The 14,844-nt window shown below is 40.9% G+C and overlaps 1 protein-coding gene across 2 annotated transcripts in view; it reads right to left on the bottom strand.

Moving 5' to 3' along the window:
• GUCY2C (guanylate cyclase 2C) overlaps positions 1-14,844 on the bottom strand; it is a 153,751-nt gene that overhangs the window by 59,131 nt on the left and 79,776 nt on the right. The window contains exons 1-5 of one of the 2 annotated variants that reach the window (XM_058558716.1): positions 11,518-11,734; positions 6,358-6,470; positions 4,925-4,989; positions 1,951-2,166; positions 721-842 (exon numbers count right to left, since the gene is read on the bottom strand). In XM_058558716.1, coding sequence (XP_058414699.1) covers positions 721-842; positions 1,951-2,166; positions 4,925-4,989; positions 6,358-6,470; positions 11,518-11,734 — 733 coding nt within the window. Of the gene's footprint in view, positions 1-720; positions 843-1,950; positions 2,167-4,924; positions 4,990-6,357; positions 6,471-11,517; positions 11,735-14,844 lie in introns of those variants that run through there. The other variant, XM_058558715.1, reaches the window with a different exon arrangement.

The raw sequence follows: 14,844 nt of genomic DNA, 5'->3' as shown, positions 1-14,844 counted from the left end.
TCTGCAAATGCTTAATAATGACACCAGATGATGTGAGTGATACCAGGAAATCCTGGTGTCAAGCAAGCATCTTCCCTTGTAGCAAATTCCCACAGTTGATTCCTTTGCCCCTGATATACTCTTATTTGTAAACAGAACTTCGTGGAAAAAGAAACAAATCATCTAATAACTTAACGAGGATGATTTTATCCCATCAGCTTTTCACACATGGCCTGTAACTGGGAGATCATTGGGCAGGTGATTTACAGAGAGGTTAAATGAAAGTGAGACAATCTTTGCTTACCTTGTTATTTTGCTTGAGGCCAGATATCAATAAATATATCCTCTTGGTCACCAGGGGATCAAGGTTCAACATGTGTGAGGATTAGTCACAAATCCAATAATATATTGGATTGAGGTAAACTTAAAAAGCAGTTTATTGATGGTGGGTCGTGATATCATTTTGGTTTATAAAAGCTGTATTTTAACAGTACCATTTCTTTCATGACGTTAATACAGTTTCTCAACACTACTTTTCTAATTTCTCTCAGAGGATAAGGTTTTAATCAACAAAAGGAGCAATATAAAGGAGTTGCATGCAACTAGAGATCTTCCAAAACATACAAAACATATAGAGGTAACAGTGATAGCTCTGTGGTGGTAGATTTATCAAAATAATTCATACGGAGGTGGTAGTTGTGAGGAAGAAGTTGGTAAAAAATTATCTTCATGTCTTCTTACCATTGCTTTTCCTGTTCTGGTTCATTAAGATATTCTGAAACTGGTCATCTCCTCTCAACACTTCCTTGAAGACAAGTTCCTGAGAAAAATAGGAAACTCCAGCCTCCAGAGCATTGAGGTACCTAGAACAGAAAAGAGAGAAACTCTAAGAAACCAGCTTAGTTTCTGCATGGGCTTCCATGCCGTTTGCCCATTGTTCACAGATCTGTCCTGGGACTTGTTAATCTAAAATTCGTTTCTGCTTCTAACACAATAGATGGTACACACCATGATACTAATGGTTAGGATTGTGGACATCTAATTTAGTGAAAGCAGAGGGGAAGTTTTAGGGACTCTCCATGTATATATACAAATAGTAGACATTTAGTGGGTCCCTGATAATGGCTTCCTGCTACTTGCAAATGGGATCTTCTACTCTGCTCTATAAACCAACCCCATCATCACAGACAAGTTGAAACCTTTGAATCTATAGTGCAAAAATTGAGAGTTGATAGGAATAATTTCTCTTCCTGTGTGAAATGTACTTTTGTGTGTTCGAAGTTCACCCCAAAATTTCTAGGATGAGACTTTAGGGTTGATTCTTACAGTTCCTAAGATGTGCATTCCCGGTGGTGCCCCATCTTAGTCTTCTGCATGCTTATGTGGAGAAAGACTGCAGAACTGAGCAGCATCCCGGAGGCACTGGCAGTAACCCAACCAAAGGATTCTCTCTGCCACCTTTGATGGAGTTGAGTGAATCCTGCCATTTTATTTTAGCAATGAGGCCCGATGTCCTGCTCTCCCCACCGCCACCACCTTATTCCTCTGAAAAGCTGTGAGAGAATTACTTCTAATTGTAGGTATAGGTAGAATGCACATTCTCTGGTATCATATCTTGCACAGTAATGGGAAAGCATTAACTTCTGGTTTTCACTTTCCTTATTGGTAAAATGGGGAGCATAGTACTTGTTCTCTTTTCTTCAGAGGATTTACTGTGGAGAAACAATAAAACTAACATGAAAGTACTTTCACAATTAGAGAGTGTTGCAAATGCAATGTATGCTGATGATATTGATGATACTGTGTTTCCTTGGCCCCGTTGCTTTCATTTGTATGTAAGAAGGTGGGCTGCTGTGCATTCCCAGTGCTGTTACAGATGGAAGGTGCATCTGATAATAACCGAGTAGCCTGCCATGAGTCTATGACTGCTCTCCATGGCAAGTGCCACAGAATATTAATGATCCTGCTTACCAGAAACAGTCCTCAGACTCGGTACTATTCTTGAAAACATATGCAGTGCTCCAGGAAAAAGTTTTGAATGGTAAATTATTGGCCTTCCAAAAATTAACCAAGAAATACATCAGCTTCCTAGCTGGAGACATCAGCCTGGTTAAAGTTTCTTTGTAGTCACACGACAATCCAAAACTTCCAGCTGAAATCATCGGATAGTTCAAATCTGTGTCAAGGCTACACCAAGAGGTAAAAAAGAAACCAATATCAGGATTAACTTAAGTAGCACAAATAAGACCCTGTTTCAGCATGTGGGTATAAAAGGTAAGAATGAAATAGGGTCATTCAAGCAGGTTTCTGACTTATACAGGTACCCCTCCCACACAGGTGAATTTTAAAACATTTATCAAGCATGTACTGCGTTCTAAGCACATTCTAGGTGTTTTCATGCATATGTGGCCTAAAATGAGTTGTCATTTGGGTTGTTATCACACGTAGGATGGGATACATGGACTTTGGGGAGCAGGGCTAAGAAAATAGAGGATGGGCCACCATAACTACCACAATTGTTGTAAAGCCCAAAAGATGCCTTCTATGCTTTTCCCTCCATGCACTGCCTTATTTCTGGCTCTTCTATAGACTACCTTTGAGACAGACATCAGCTGAGGATTCCAGAATTTTCCTTTCCCTGCTCAGTATGGGAAACCTCTTGTAGTTCCTTAAACATGTAAAGCTTTATTCTCCAGCAGGGCCTTGATGAATGCCAAGAATGCTGTTCCTCTGCCTTTTTGCCTGGCTGACTCTTACTCATCCATCAGTTCCTAGATTAAATATCGCTTTATCCATCGGGAAAACTTTCCTTGATACCTAAGGCCAGGTTATTATTTGAGTGAGTATCTGTTTAATATCTGTCTCCTCTAGATTGCAAGCTCCACGAAGGCAGGGATCATGGCTGGCTTGCTCACCTCAGTATCTTCAGTCTGCCTAGTTCATATGCAGGCGCTCAATATGTATTTGATGGAGGAAGAAAAACACCACCCTCTTCCAGCTTCAGCGCTCCACTGAAAGGTGTCCCGGGGTGTCCTGCTTGCATCTCAAGCTTCCCGTGTTCACAGTCAAATTTCTCTTTTACTTTTATTTCTCAAAACTGTCCCTTATTCTGAGTTCCCGTTTCCTTTAGTGATTTGAGATCTCAAAGTCTTCTTGACTACTTTCCATGCCTCACCCCAACATCCCAACCGGTTGTCAAATGCTATCGGTTCTACCTTTAAATGTCCTCAAAAGCTGTCCTCCCTTTCCACGCCAACTGCCTTCATGCTAATTCAGGCCTTCTTTCTCCCCTGCTGAATTTCCTGTCATCAGTCTCCGCTTGTGTGCACCAGTCCTTCTCATGCTCTGGTGTCCATTATTCTTCCCAAGGTTGGCTGCTTCTTATGGCACTTCCCTGCTCAACTTGAGTGGTTTTTGATGCAAATCTAATGAAATACACTTCCCTCGCCTGGAACTCATGACCTCCAAAATATAGCCCTACTTAATTTTTCTAGTTTTAGTTCTATTACTCCCCTATACACCTCTCGCACTCCAGACTTTCACAAATTTTCTACACTTCCCTGCTTCTTTGCTTTTACACATGCTTCTCCCTCTGCCTGGATGGGATGCTTATCCCCTCATCTCTACCCATTAAAATTTTACCCATTCTTCAACACTCAACTCTTATATCATTTTCTTCGTGAAGCCTTTCCGAGGCTTAACTCTCCCAACCAGAGGTGACTGCTTCCTCTGTGCATCCCACAGCATCTTGTTTGTACTTTCGTGATGGAACTGATCTCACTCTGCCTTGTATTGGTCACCAGTGTCCTTGTTACCTTCTCTATTTGGCTGGACAGGGGCTGTGTTTTATTTAATTCTCTCTCCTCTGACAAAACCAAAATGCTTCTTTGCACATGAAAGGTCCCCATAAATGGTGATCAATTTTCCTAGTCCTCCTTTCCTTCTGGGCACACTACAGCAATATCAATAAGTGGGAATGAGTGCAGGGAAGAGTAAGATTCCATATTTGTCTGCATTTTGGTATGGAAGACGAGCTCAAAAAGTGCTTCTGTGGTGTGTCTATGTTATACAGTGCCCTGAACATCTGAGTCTGTTGTACAGCTAGGTGGGAGGTGTTGGACGTAGGCTTCACAACAGAAATTTTGGAAGTCTAATGTTTACCCTCCAAAATCTATTGCAAGGGGTCCCTCAGCATAGTTTTCTCTGTGTAGATGAAGGGTGATCCTTGCTTCAGCGGAAGATTGAATAGCGAAAGAAAGGTATGTGGGAGGGATTTTATAGGGGAAGGTGTAATCTGGCAGAACAAAGTGTTTTGTGGCGATGAGAATTATGCTGTGTGAAATGAATGGAAGGGATGAGGGCGATTTTCCCAAAGCCAGAGAAATATTTTTATCTAGAATATATTGGAATTTTTTTTTCTAAGCTGATAAGGGCACTGTGCAAAGTACTTTAATATGTTATTTATATAATCCTCAAATAATGCTATGAAATAAGTGCCTTGCTCCTTTCCCTATTCTTTCAGACCCAGGGATAGAACTGATCCCTGCTGATGCCCTGGGGGCTGCATTTTCCTTTGTGTTTCCATATACTGTGCCCATACTTTTGTGAAGATTTCCTTTATTAAACCCTTCAAATTATCCAAGTTCACTGTCTTCCCTGTTTCCTGCCAGGACTCTAACTTTTTACCTATACCATGCTGCCTCTCAAGCCCAGATGTTAGTAATTGAACCTGAACAGCTGCTGTCATTCACCCCCCATGGAGCAAAGGTAGAATTATCTGGATGAGGGAATGACAGTTAGACAGAGGCAGCAAAATACTAGGCCTCACTCCCCTGACTGTGTTGCCTCAACTAGATTGATGTTTAATAAACCATTTAAATAGTGATACCATGTCCTGACTTCACTTCACAGTGGAATTAACACAACAACAAACCAAACTACTTACTACATCTGGAAGGTAGAATATGTACACGAGGGCCCCATGAGGACACAGCCCATCCGTTCTTCCCTCTGTAGGAGAAAAGAAAACAAAAAACTAATCCCTAAAACTAAAAAAATGAATCAATGGACAGAAAAGAAGTGACAAGGGAAGGCTCCCATAAGGTTAGAAAATGGGCCTCTTGAGATGTTGGCGTTTAGAGCAGAAAGGAGCAACGTATGGTGCCTTGGGCTGGGCAAGGGCCAGCTAAGGGGTAAAGAGGTCTGAGGGAGAGGAAATGCTGCAGGAGGCAGGGGATCATACTCCACTGAAGGTGAGCTGACTGACTGTGGGCCTCCTCTTTACCAAGAGGAGGCTGTCGAGTGGTGGAGGAAAGACTGGCCAACTGTACCATTAGCAACATCTGTAGGCCAGATTGTGGAGAGACTAGATTTGGAGGTGCTTGGAGGGAGAGGGCAAGTTTCAGAGAGAACAAAACGCAATGTGACCACTTGGGTGATTATAGATCTTATTTTCTACTATGTCTCAAGGGGAACGTGATTAGGAACATCCCATCCCTGGTTTTAGGGACCTAGGTTATAGTTCCCTCTCTAGAGGTAAAGGGAAGAAGCACACACTCCTAGTATGGTAAAGTGGAGTTTATTAAACTCCCCTTGCTCATTCTGTGCCCTCCCAAGATTGAGAATGACAGCTATAATTAGCCACTCTTCCTGACATGAGTGTGGCCTTTGTGCTCAGTGTAATGTTATTGATTAAAGCTTTAGAATGGTGGCTCTATGGCTCTACCAATGCTCTACTTCTTCGAGAGCCTTTTCCTAGGTTTCTGTGGTACAGGGGCATCTCGCACACCTATTTGCCTCTAGAGAGCTTGAAACACTCTTTAGCTCCATGAACGCACTGGTTGGGGTTGGGAGTAGGGAGGGGGCTCTAGGCAAGAATCTTCATTTCCCATTTCTAGCCTTTGACATTGCAGTTACTTTTAAAGTTAGGTTTCAGATTCAGCCCTTAAGCAATTACCCTGTGACCGCATAGATGGTGATGGCTTGGAACAGAGATCTCTGGTGTGGGGCTTTGGAATATATTTTTTAACAGGTCATCTCAAGTATTTCTTGAGGGACACAACAGCAAGCCAATTAATACCAACACTTAAACTTTAAAAAAGTTTTAAAGATGATTTAAAACAAAATAATTCCCCTCCATATGACTGAAAGTGTACAGACAGTACACAGCTAAAGTTCTCCCTGCTTTCCTAGATTCCTGGAAGGCCCTTGTCATTTGGGAAATATATGAGTATAAAGTCAGAGTACCCTGTCTCCAAAGCACTCAGCAGCACGGCTGAGGTGACATGAGAGATGTTCATGGACAGGTGCCCAAGTTTCACACTGGGATCTTCCTGTGCCAAGAGGGTGTGAGCTATATCTATAAAGGCAAATGCTTACTGAAATTATCCTGAGTAGGTCGAGGCCTTCACAGGTGCTAGTCCGACAGTCACTTGACTTATAAATCAAACCATTCGAATAGATAAAGGAAGCATTCACAGTCACATTTATGCCTGTTATCCAGAAATGAGGGAAAAGAGAAAACTAGTGTTATTTTTTAGTAGTTTATACCAGCCCTGAGATTATCTTTTGCCAATTGATCCTGGGAAAAAAAAGAATATCCATTACCAGGTCTAGGAATATTTGAGTTCTGAGTTCTTATATTACTCCTGTCACTTCTATCCTCTCTCTATCTCTGTGTCTCTCTCAACAGCTTTATTCAGGTATAATTTACCCACCATAAGAATCACCCATTTTAAGTGTACAATTCAATGATTTTTGGTAAATATGTATATTTGTGCAACCATCCCACAATTCAGTTTTAGAACATTTTCATTAGGTTTATGGATCTCTTCATCCTCTTTTCACAATTCTAGACTCAGCAAGTTTCCTATGTGGGTCTGGGGAGTGTTAGGAAAGCAAGACATAGACATTAAGATATCTGTTCTTTCATGTCCCCACAGTGCTAGCTCTGTTTGTTGCCAAGGTGCACGTTGGCACCCTTGTGGTCTGCCCCCAAAGCCAAAGTGAGCTGTACCCATTCTGACCCAGGATCTTTGGATAATGGAGAACTCCCACCTTCAGATGAAGGCAAGAGCATTGATGGTAACATCCCTGGGCATTGCTAGGCGCCACATTTTGGAAGGGAATAAAGAGATAGCAGAACCATTTGACCAACTTCTGTCTCTTACATTTTGGTTTCCTTCCCATAAAAAATATTCAGGACAAATGTCTGATTCCTAAGCGGAGACGTCCTTAATTTTGCCAGACCTTTATATAGGAAGTCTGGAAACCTCAGTTGCTAGTCTGGCAGTATGAGACACTTTCTATGTGTTCTTGCACAAGCCATTTTAAATTCTCTAACTTGGTTCACTTACATGTAAAATGGGATTAAAACCAGGTTTGTCAAATGTAATACTTTTTAATATCTTTAAAAGAGTAAAGCATGTCAACAACAGAAGCTATTGTCCTTCTGAACATCCAAAGAAGAATGTTTGTAAAGATAGAGACCTGTTCTCTCAGAGAACGGAAGTCTTTGCATTTCTACAGCCACCTCAGAGATGTATCTACCAACTAGGGAGCATTTTATCTCTTACTTTTCTGTTTTTGTTTTGTTTTGTTTTGTTTTGTTTTTTTTTGGTTAGTTCAAGAACACTTATTCTGATACTTTGTTCAGGAAGAGATATAAATAGGAGATGGCAGTACTTTGTTTGGTAGGACTTGCCAAATAGGAGAGGTCAATGTAATAAGACTATTCAGAGAAAATTAATGGAAGATATGGGGTCAGTGATGGGTTTAATAGCAATTAACACTTGAGTGTAGCTATGTGTCAGCCACAGTACTAATATTTGAGTTCTGAGTTCTTATATTACTCTTGTCACCCTTTATCTTATTTAATTCTTATAAGAGGGAGAATATAGGGTATAGAAGCCAGGAGAATAGTATGAGGGAGGCTGTGGTGGACTTGGTGGAATGGGAGAGTGCAAGTGGGGAGTAGTAGAAAATAAGGCTGGAGAAGGTTTTGGAAAGCAGCAAGAGGTGTCGAGAAGTGAAGGGGAGGCCAGTGTACAGTCAAGTGATGAAAACAGGGCTTAAGGAAGAAGGCCAAACTTGCAGCTATTAACGTATAAACTAGCTCCTTTCCCTCGACGTCTTGTCCCTATGAGGGCTCTGCTACCCCCTACCACCAGGAAAGACACTGAAGATGATCCACATAAAAATCCTATGCTGCACACAACTCATGATGGGCACAGCAAAACCCAAGTATAAATCCCGCACAAGGCCTGGGAGAAAGGGAACCAACCTCTATTGAGTGTGATGTTGGACAAGTGACTTCACCTCTGGGGCCCCAGTTCCTCATCCATTTATTGACAAGACAGAACTGGATGATCTCTGTTACTATATGCCTAGCATTGGGCTATGGATTTTTGCATGCATTTTTTCACTTAATCCTCCTTTGAACCTAGGAAGTTAATTAATATTTTATCTTCCTAATTTAAAATGAGGAAATGGAGGTCTAGAGATGTAGATTAACTTGCTTACACAGCTGGCAAGAAGAGGAGCTGGGTTTTGAACATAGGGCAGTCTGATTCTAGAACCTGATATGCTGTAGAACAGCAATTCTCAGTGTGGGCCGTAGACTCCCGAGGTACCTTGAGACCTCAGGAGGCCCAGGAGGTCAAAACTATTCTATGTAATAATTATATTAAGAAATCTTTTGCTTTTTCCATTCCTTTTCTCATGAGCATATAGTAGAGTTTTCCAGAAGCTACATAATATGTATTATTGCAATAGATTAAATGCAGAAGCACATATGAAAATCCAGCCATTTTCTATAAAGCTCGACATTAAAGATTTGCAAAAATGTAAATCAATACCACTTTTCCCACCTACTGTTATTTTTTGGTTTTAGAAATACAGAACCCTCTCTCTTTTATCTAAGGCTTTGAGGATGAGGTTAGACCAAATTGAATCTGGATATAGGTGCTGGAGTCTAGGAAAGGAACCCACTCAGCACATGAGAACATGGGGATGGTATGGACCGGGTGTGCTTAGCCGTGGAACATACATCTTTGAGGGGGTGACGTTCTAAGGTTGAAGGAATCTCTTTTTTTCATGTTTTCCACCAAATCCTATCTATTCTTCAAAATCCACAGAGGTTTCCTAAGTACTAGGAGAAAATATTGATCTCTTCCATTTGGACATCACCCACAACATTTGAACTCTTAATTTTCTTCAACTTAGCCCTTACATATATTGTCTTAGAATTTTTCCCAAATAATAATGCTCAATATGTTTAGAATATGAACTTATCTTTCCCTCACAACCTGCACTTCTCGAGTTTACTATACATGAACATCCACCCAACAAAATGCATCACCAATTGCAAAAATCTGGGCATTATTGTTTGTTATTTCATCCCCTCAAAATTCTCCACTCATTTAATCCATTCAAAAACCTCACCATTAATGACTCTGTTTCACAAATGAGATGAGTGAAACTTAGAGGGAATAAATAATTCAATCAATGTCACTCAATTAGTAAATGATGGCGCAGAAATTCAAATTCAGGTTATATGGATTCAGAAATCAAAATCTTACCAATACAATATACTGTTTATTTTATATGGCTGGTAACTTGTTCTCCTAACAGCAGCAACAGCACAGCAACAACCACAACATTAACATCCTTAACAAGAACAACAACAGCGACAACAATAAAAACACCTGCCATGTATTGAGCTCTTACTATGTTTCAGTCAGTGTATTATGTACTTTATATGAATTTCCTCAATTAATTCACACCATACGCACATGAGGTAATTATTATATATTGTGATTTTATAGGTGAGGGAACTGAAACTCAGAAAATTTAAGTAACTTGCTCGAGGTCACTGCTCAGGATAATAGTTGGATAACAGGCTGGAATATAAACCAAGATCTGTCTGATTCCAAATCTCTGCTTCTACCACAACGTTCCATTGCCTTATTTTAATGAGAAAGTGAGTTCATGGTGGGTAAAGATCTTACAATGGCAATATGATACCCTCTTTGGAATCAGATAATTATGAGTTTGAATTTCATTTCAAACAGACAACCTTTATAACTTTGGCAAAGTTATTAAACCTCTGCTGTGAAACAGTGTCAACAATGCCAATCTCACAGAGCTGTGGTGATTAAAGAGATTATATATCTTACTTAGCACATGACAGGTACTCAATAAACAAGGCACCAAGGCTTTGAGACACTATGGGAAAGAGCTCACCCAGGCTCACAAAGAGAGAAGGCTCTAGGGCAGGGACTCCAATCCAGGTCCTCAGACTTTAAATCAAATGTTCTTTCCATTATACTACACTGCCTGGGTAAATAAGGGGATTTTATTAAATGGCCTCTTAGTTCCATTACAGCTCTAGATCAGATCCATCTATTCACATCTGAACCCAGTCTCAGATTAAAGAAATGTATATTTCACAGAAGAAAGTTACTACACATATGTGATGTAAGATACCTGTTGCTATTATTACCATAGAATTTTAAGTACAGAAAATTAAGACATACCCTCCTCAGAGCCATAAACAACCATTAAGAGAAATAGTCATTGACTCAGTAATTATACTTCTGGCAATCTAGTCTCAAAGAATGAAAAAAAAAACTATACATATGAAACTGGTTTTGTGGTGTTTTTAAAATGATTATGAGAAATTTAAAACAATGGAATATCCTAGAATAGGGAATTATTAGATGATTTGGGAGGATATTTACTCCAAGGAATATTATACATCTATTCATATGATGCTATGAAGATTATGCGGCTATAGGAAAGTCACTTGTAGAATAATGTGAAGTGAAATCAGAAGAATAGAAAATTGTTTCTATGTCATAGCGATCGCAACCATGTTCTTAAAAACAAGAAACTGAGAAGCATATGAAAAGACACTGGAAACATCCCAGTAGCTGGAAATTATCAGCAGTGATTTTCTTCTCCTTATTCTACATATCTTACCTCAGGTCATAAAGTTTATTTTAACAATTAAAAGATACAATGAAGAACTGTAACACTAAATTTGCTTGCAAATTTATTATATTGACTGTGTCTTACAATAATAGCAACCAGAGATGTAAAGAGTGAACAGATGGATTAAAAATCCCAGAGAAAGATTCAGCATCTGTATGAATTTTACTCTCTTAATTCAATCTTCTTGACTGGTAACCCTGTGAATTCTCAGGTCCAGATCAAATCCTACCTCTGAGCAGCTGCAGAAGGAAACATGACGCCTCCCTGAAATTGAGCAAGAAATCCAGTTTTATCTGGAGCATTTCACTGCTGTGAACACCTGGGATTCCCGGGTCAGGGCTATTCCCAGAACAGGGTGAACTCACTGCTATGGGGCTCAAATCCTTCTCCCTTAGGACCCACTGCCTTGAAATAGAAGGAGGTCGTAGGACAGGCCCACAGAGAAGGTTGAGTGGTCAGGCAAAGAACACAAGGTCTTCGTTTAGCAACGCTTTGACCCCAGAGGTGGTAACAGGGAGGAGGAGGATTCTGTTACTATATTCTTACCAGCTTCATGCAGGCGCCATCTCACTATTTTTATCCCCTCATCCACTGCTTCTTTCAAGTTATCCAGGGACTCTGGGAAGGCCGAGTTGTTCACCATCAGGACACTGATCTCGTAGTTGCCATCCTTGCAGTTCTGACTCACCTGGGAGGCCCAGAGCATCAGGCCTGGATGGAGGAGCAGTGACCACAAAACCAAGCCCAACCGTGGCGTCTTCATGACCTCGCTTACCTCAGAACCATACTCCTTGTGCTCACTTGCTTTACTCTGGCCTTTTAGGGAGGCAGGAGCTTCAGTTGCACAGCCTCTAGCTGGGTCCCTTGGTCCACTCTTCCCCACGCTCCTTTCTGGTCATGCCCCACTGGTCACGTGGACCGTAGAATACAGCCTGCCTGCCAGCAATTAACAGCTACATTATGGTAGGAGATAAACCAAAGTTCACATTGTGTGTTTGCTCATCGAAAGGTTAGAGTTATAAACAGGGAGATTACCTGGGCCTCACCCAATACAAATACATAAATTTGTGACATGTTACTGGAAAGAGGGAAAAGAGGAAGAGGGCAGCATTGTATATACATAAAAAGCTTTGTAAAATAGAAAATAAAGGTCAAAGTGCTTAAGAAAAGCACAAATACGATGGACTGTTAAGTATTTATGTTATAGCTGCACATTGAAACTGAATCCTTAATGAGGAGGAGCTGTGTTTCAGTCACCCAGTCAGCAACTATTTATTGAGACTTGGCTATGTGTTGGGCATTGGCAAGGCACTGGACATACAGCCACGAGTGATATGGATACAGTAATGTCCTCATGCAACATGCATTCTAGTATGGAATACAAACATTAAACAAATAATTGTGATAACTAAACTCAACAATGGAGAAATTGCAGAGTGCTGTGGAAGCACATGGCAGATTAACCTATTCTAGAAACTTAAGCAGGCTTCCCTGAGAAAGTGTCCTTTAAGCTGCACCCTGAAGGACTGAACAGGAGTTAGCTGAGTGGAAAAAGAGCGATGGCATGTGAGGCAGGGGGACAGCTTGTGCAAAAGCCCAGAGGTGGGAAGTGGCATGGATGTTTGAGGAACTGAAAGATATGTTGTGTGGTTGGAGTGGAGAGAGCTACTGTGGAGTGGAGTGGTAATAAAGGATGCCAGAGGAGTAGGCAGGGGTAGGCCATGGGGCTTCCTAAGCCATCAGGATTTGGAACTTTACTCTAACAGTCAAGAAAGGAACAGGATCAGATGAATTTTGCAAAGATCACTTATGCTGCCATGGAAGGAATGACCTGAAGAGAGGCAGGAATGGAGACATGGAGCAAATTAGGAGGTTGTTCTATAGTCCAAGTGAGAGGTAAAGGAGTCCTGGATGAGGGCAGTGGCAGTGGAGATGGGTTCAAGAGATATATAAAAGGTAAAATGTACAAGACTTGATATTTTATTGGAGTTGGGGCATTAGAGAGGGGGAAGAGTCAAGAATGACCCCTGATATGCTCATCTGGGTAGATGAGAAAGCTATTTACTAAGCTCTAGAATTCTGGAAGAAGAACAGGTTTGAGGGAGAAGATCATAACTTCTCTTTTTGGACACACTGGTTTTAAGGAGATTGTGCAGATGTGAGAATAGCCTCCATAGAGTTTTGGGAAGACAACCTGGATGAAATGGGGATTTGGAAATAAAGTCAGAGGTATAGTATGATTGATCAAATGATGTCATTTTTTACATCGACTTGATGACGACTTATGGCAAAATTTATGTTTTAAACTTAAAGTGAGAAACATCAGCAAGATGGAAGACTAGGAGGTCTCAGCCCTTATCCCTCCACAAAAACAACAAATTAACAATTACCAGCTGATAAAAATATCTCTGCTTTGGAGTACAATGAAGCTGCAGCAACTCGGTGGAGCACAAAAACCAAGAAGGCCACATAGAAAACCACAGGTAGCATTTTATGTGTGTCATTCTATCCTCCATTCTAGCACAGCTCCACACCAAGAGGGTTCCCCTTAACTATGACCTCCCTTTGTGGGGGAAAGGAGAGCAGGAGGACCCCAGCAGCCCTCACCACTGCTATAGACAGCTGCAGCAGTCTGTAGATCTCTACAGTTTTTGCCAAAACTGACTCTAGCTGACGCAGCTGCCTGGAGTCCACGCTGCTGTGCCTCCTTGGAGCAGGAGCTACTACACCACTCCCCTTGGGGCTCAAGCCACTACACCCTCTGTCCCAGTACCACTATGCCTACTCCCCAGATCCCAGCACCAAGAGGAATCTTCTTGGCAAAGACTTCTCCTATGTGGTAAAAGGAAAGCAGAAGAGCCCAGCAGCCTTTGCCATTGAAGACTACAGCAGGCCTTGCTGTTGCAACAGACACCTGCAGTCTTGGTGCCAAGGATGCCTGCAATCTTTGCCAATGCTGATCTCAACTGACAGAACTGCTTGAAGTCCATACCACTGTGCTCCTCCAGAGCCAGAGCGACCGCACCCCACCTAGCCAGCATCCTCGCATCCACTCATAGGAGATGGTCTTTTCCCACTGAAGCCAATTCATAAAGTCTGGAAGAGGTGACTGCTCCTTCACATGTGCAGACATCAATGTAATGTACGAGGAACATGAAAAATCAAGGAAAGATCACACCACCAAAAGAATACCATAAATTTTCAGTAACTGATCGCAAAGAAATAAAGATCTATAAACTGCCTAAAAAAATTCAAAATAATTGTTTTAAAGAAGCTCAGCAAGCTACAAGAGAACATAGATAGACAACTCAATGACATAAAAAAAATTGCATGAACCAAAAGAGAAGTTCAACAAAGAGATAGAAATCAGGAAAAAGAATCAAATAGAAATACTGGACCTAAGAATACAATGAATAAAATGAAAAATACAACAGAGAGCTCAAACAGCAGACTTGCTTGAACAGAGAATCTGTGAACTTGAGGATGGGTCTTTTGAAATTGTCCAGTTAAAGGAGAAAAAAGAAAATAGGATGAAAAAGGGTGAAAAAAGCCTATGGGTTTTGTGGGATATCATCAAGGAACTAATATATGCATTATGGGAATCCCAGAAGAGAAGACAGGGGATGGGGAAGAAAGTTTATTTAGAGAAATAATGGTTAAATAACTTTCTAAGTCTTGGGAAGGAAATGGACATCCAGATTAATGAAACTCAAAAGTTCTCAAACAGGATCTACCCAAAGAAGACTACACTGAGACACATTATAATCAAATTGTCAAAAGTCAACTGAGAAAGAGAGAATTTTGAAAGCAGTAGGAGAAAAGTGACTAGTCATAAGTAAGGGAACCCTTATAAGACTATCAGCAGATTTCTCA

This window comes from Diceros bicornis, chromosome 17 (assembly GCF_020826845.1).
Source record: "Diceros bicornis minor isolate mBicDic1 chromosome 17, mDicBic1.mat.cur, whole genome shotgun sequence".
Lineage (NCBI taxonomy): Eukaryota > Metazoa > Chordata > Mammalia > Perissodactyla > Rhinocerotidae > Diceros > Diceros bicornis.
Note: the sequence above shows the minus strand (reverse complement) of the source record. Positions and strands in the feature narration are given on the sequence as shown.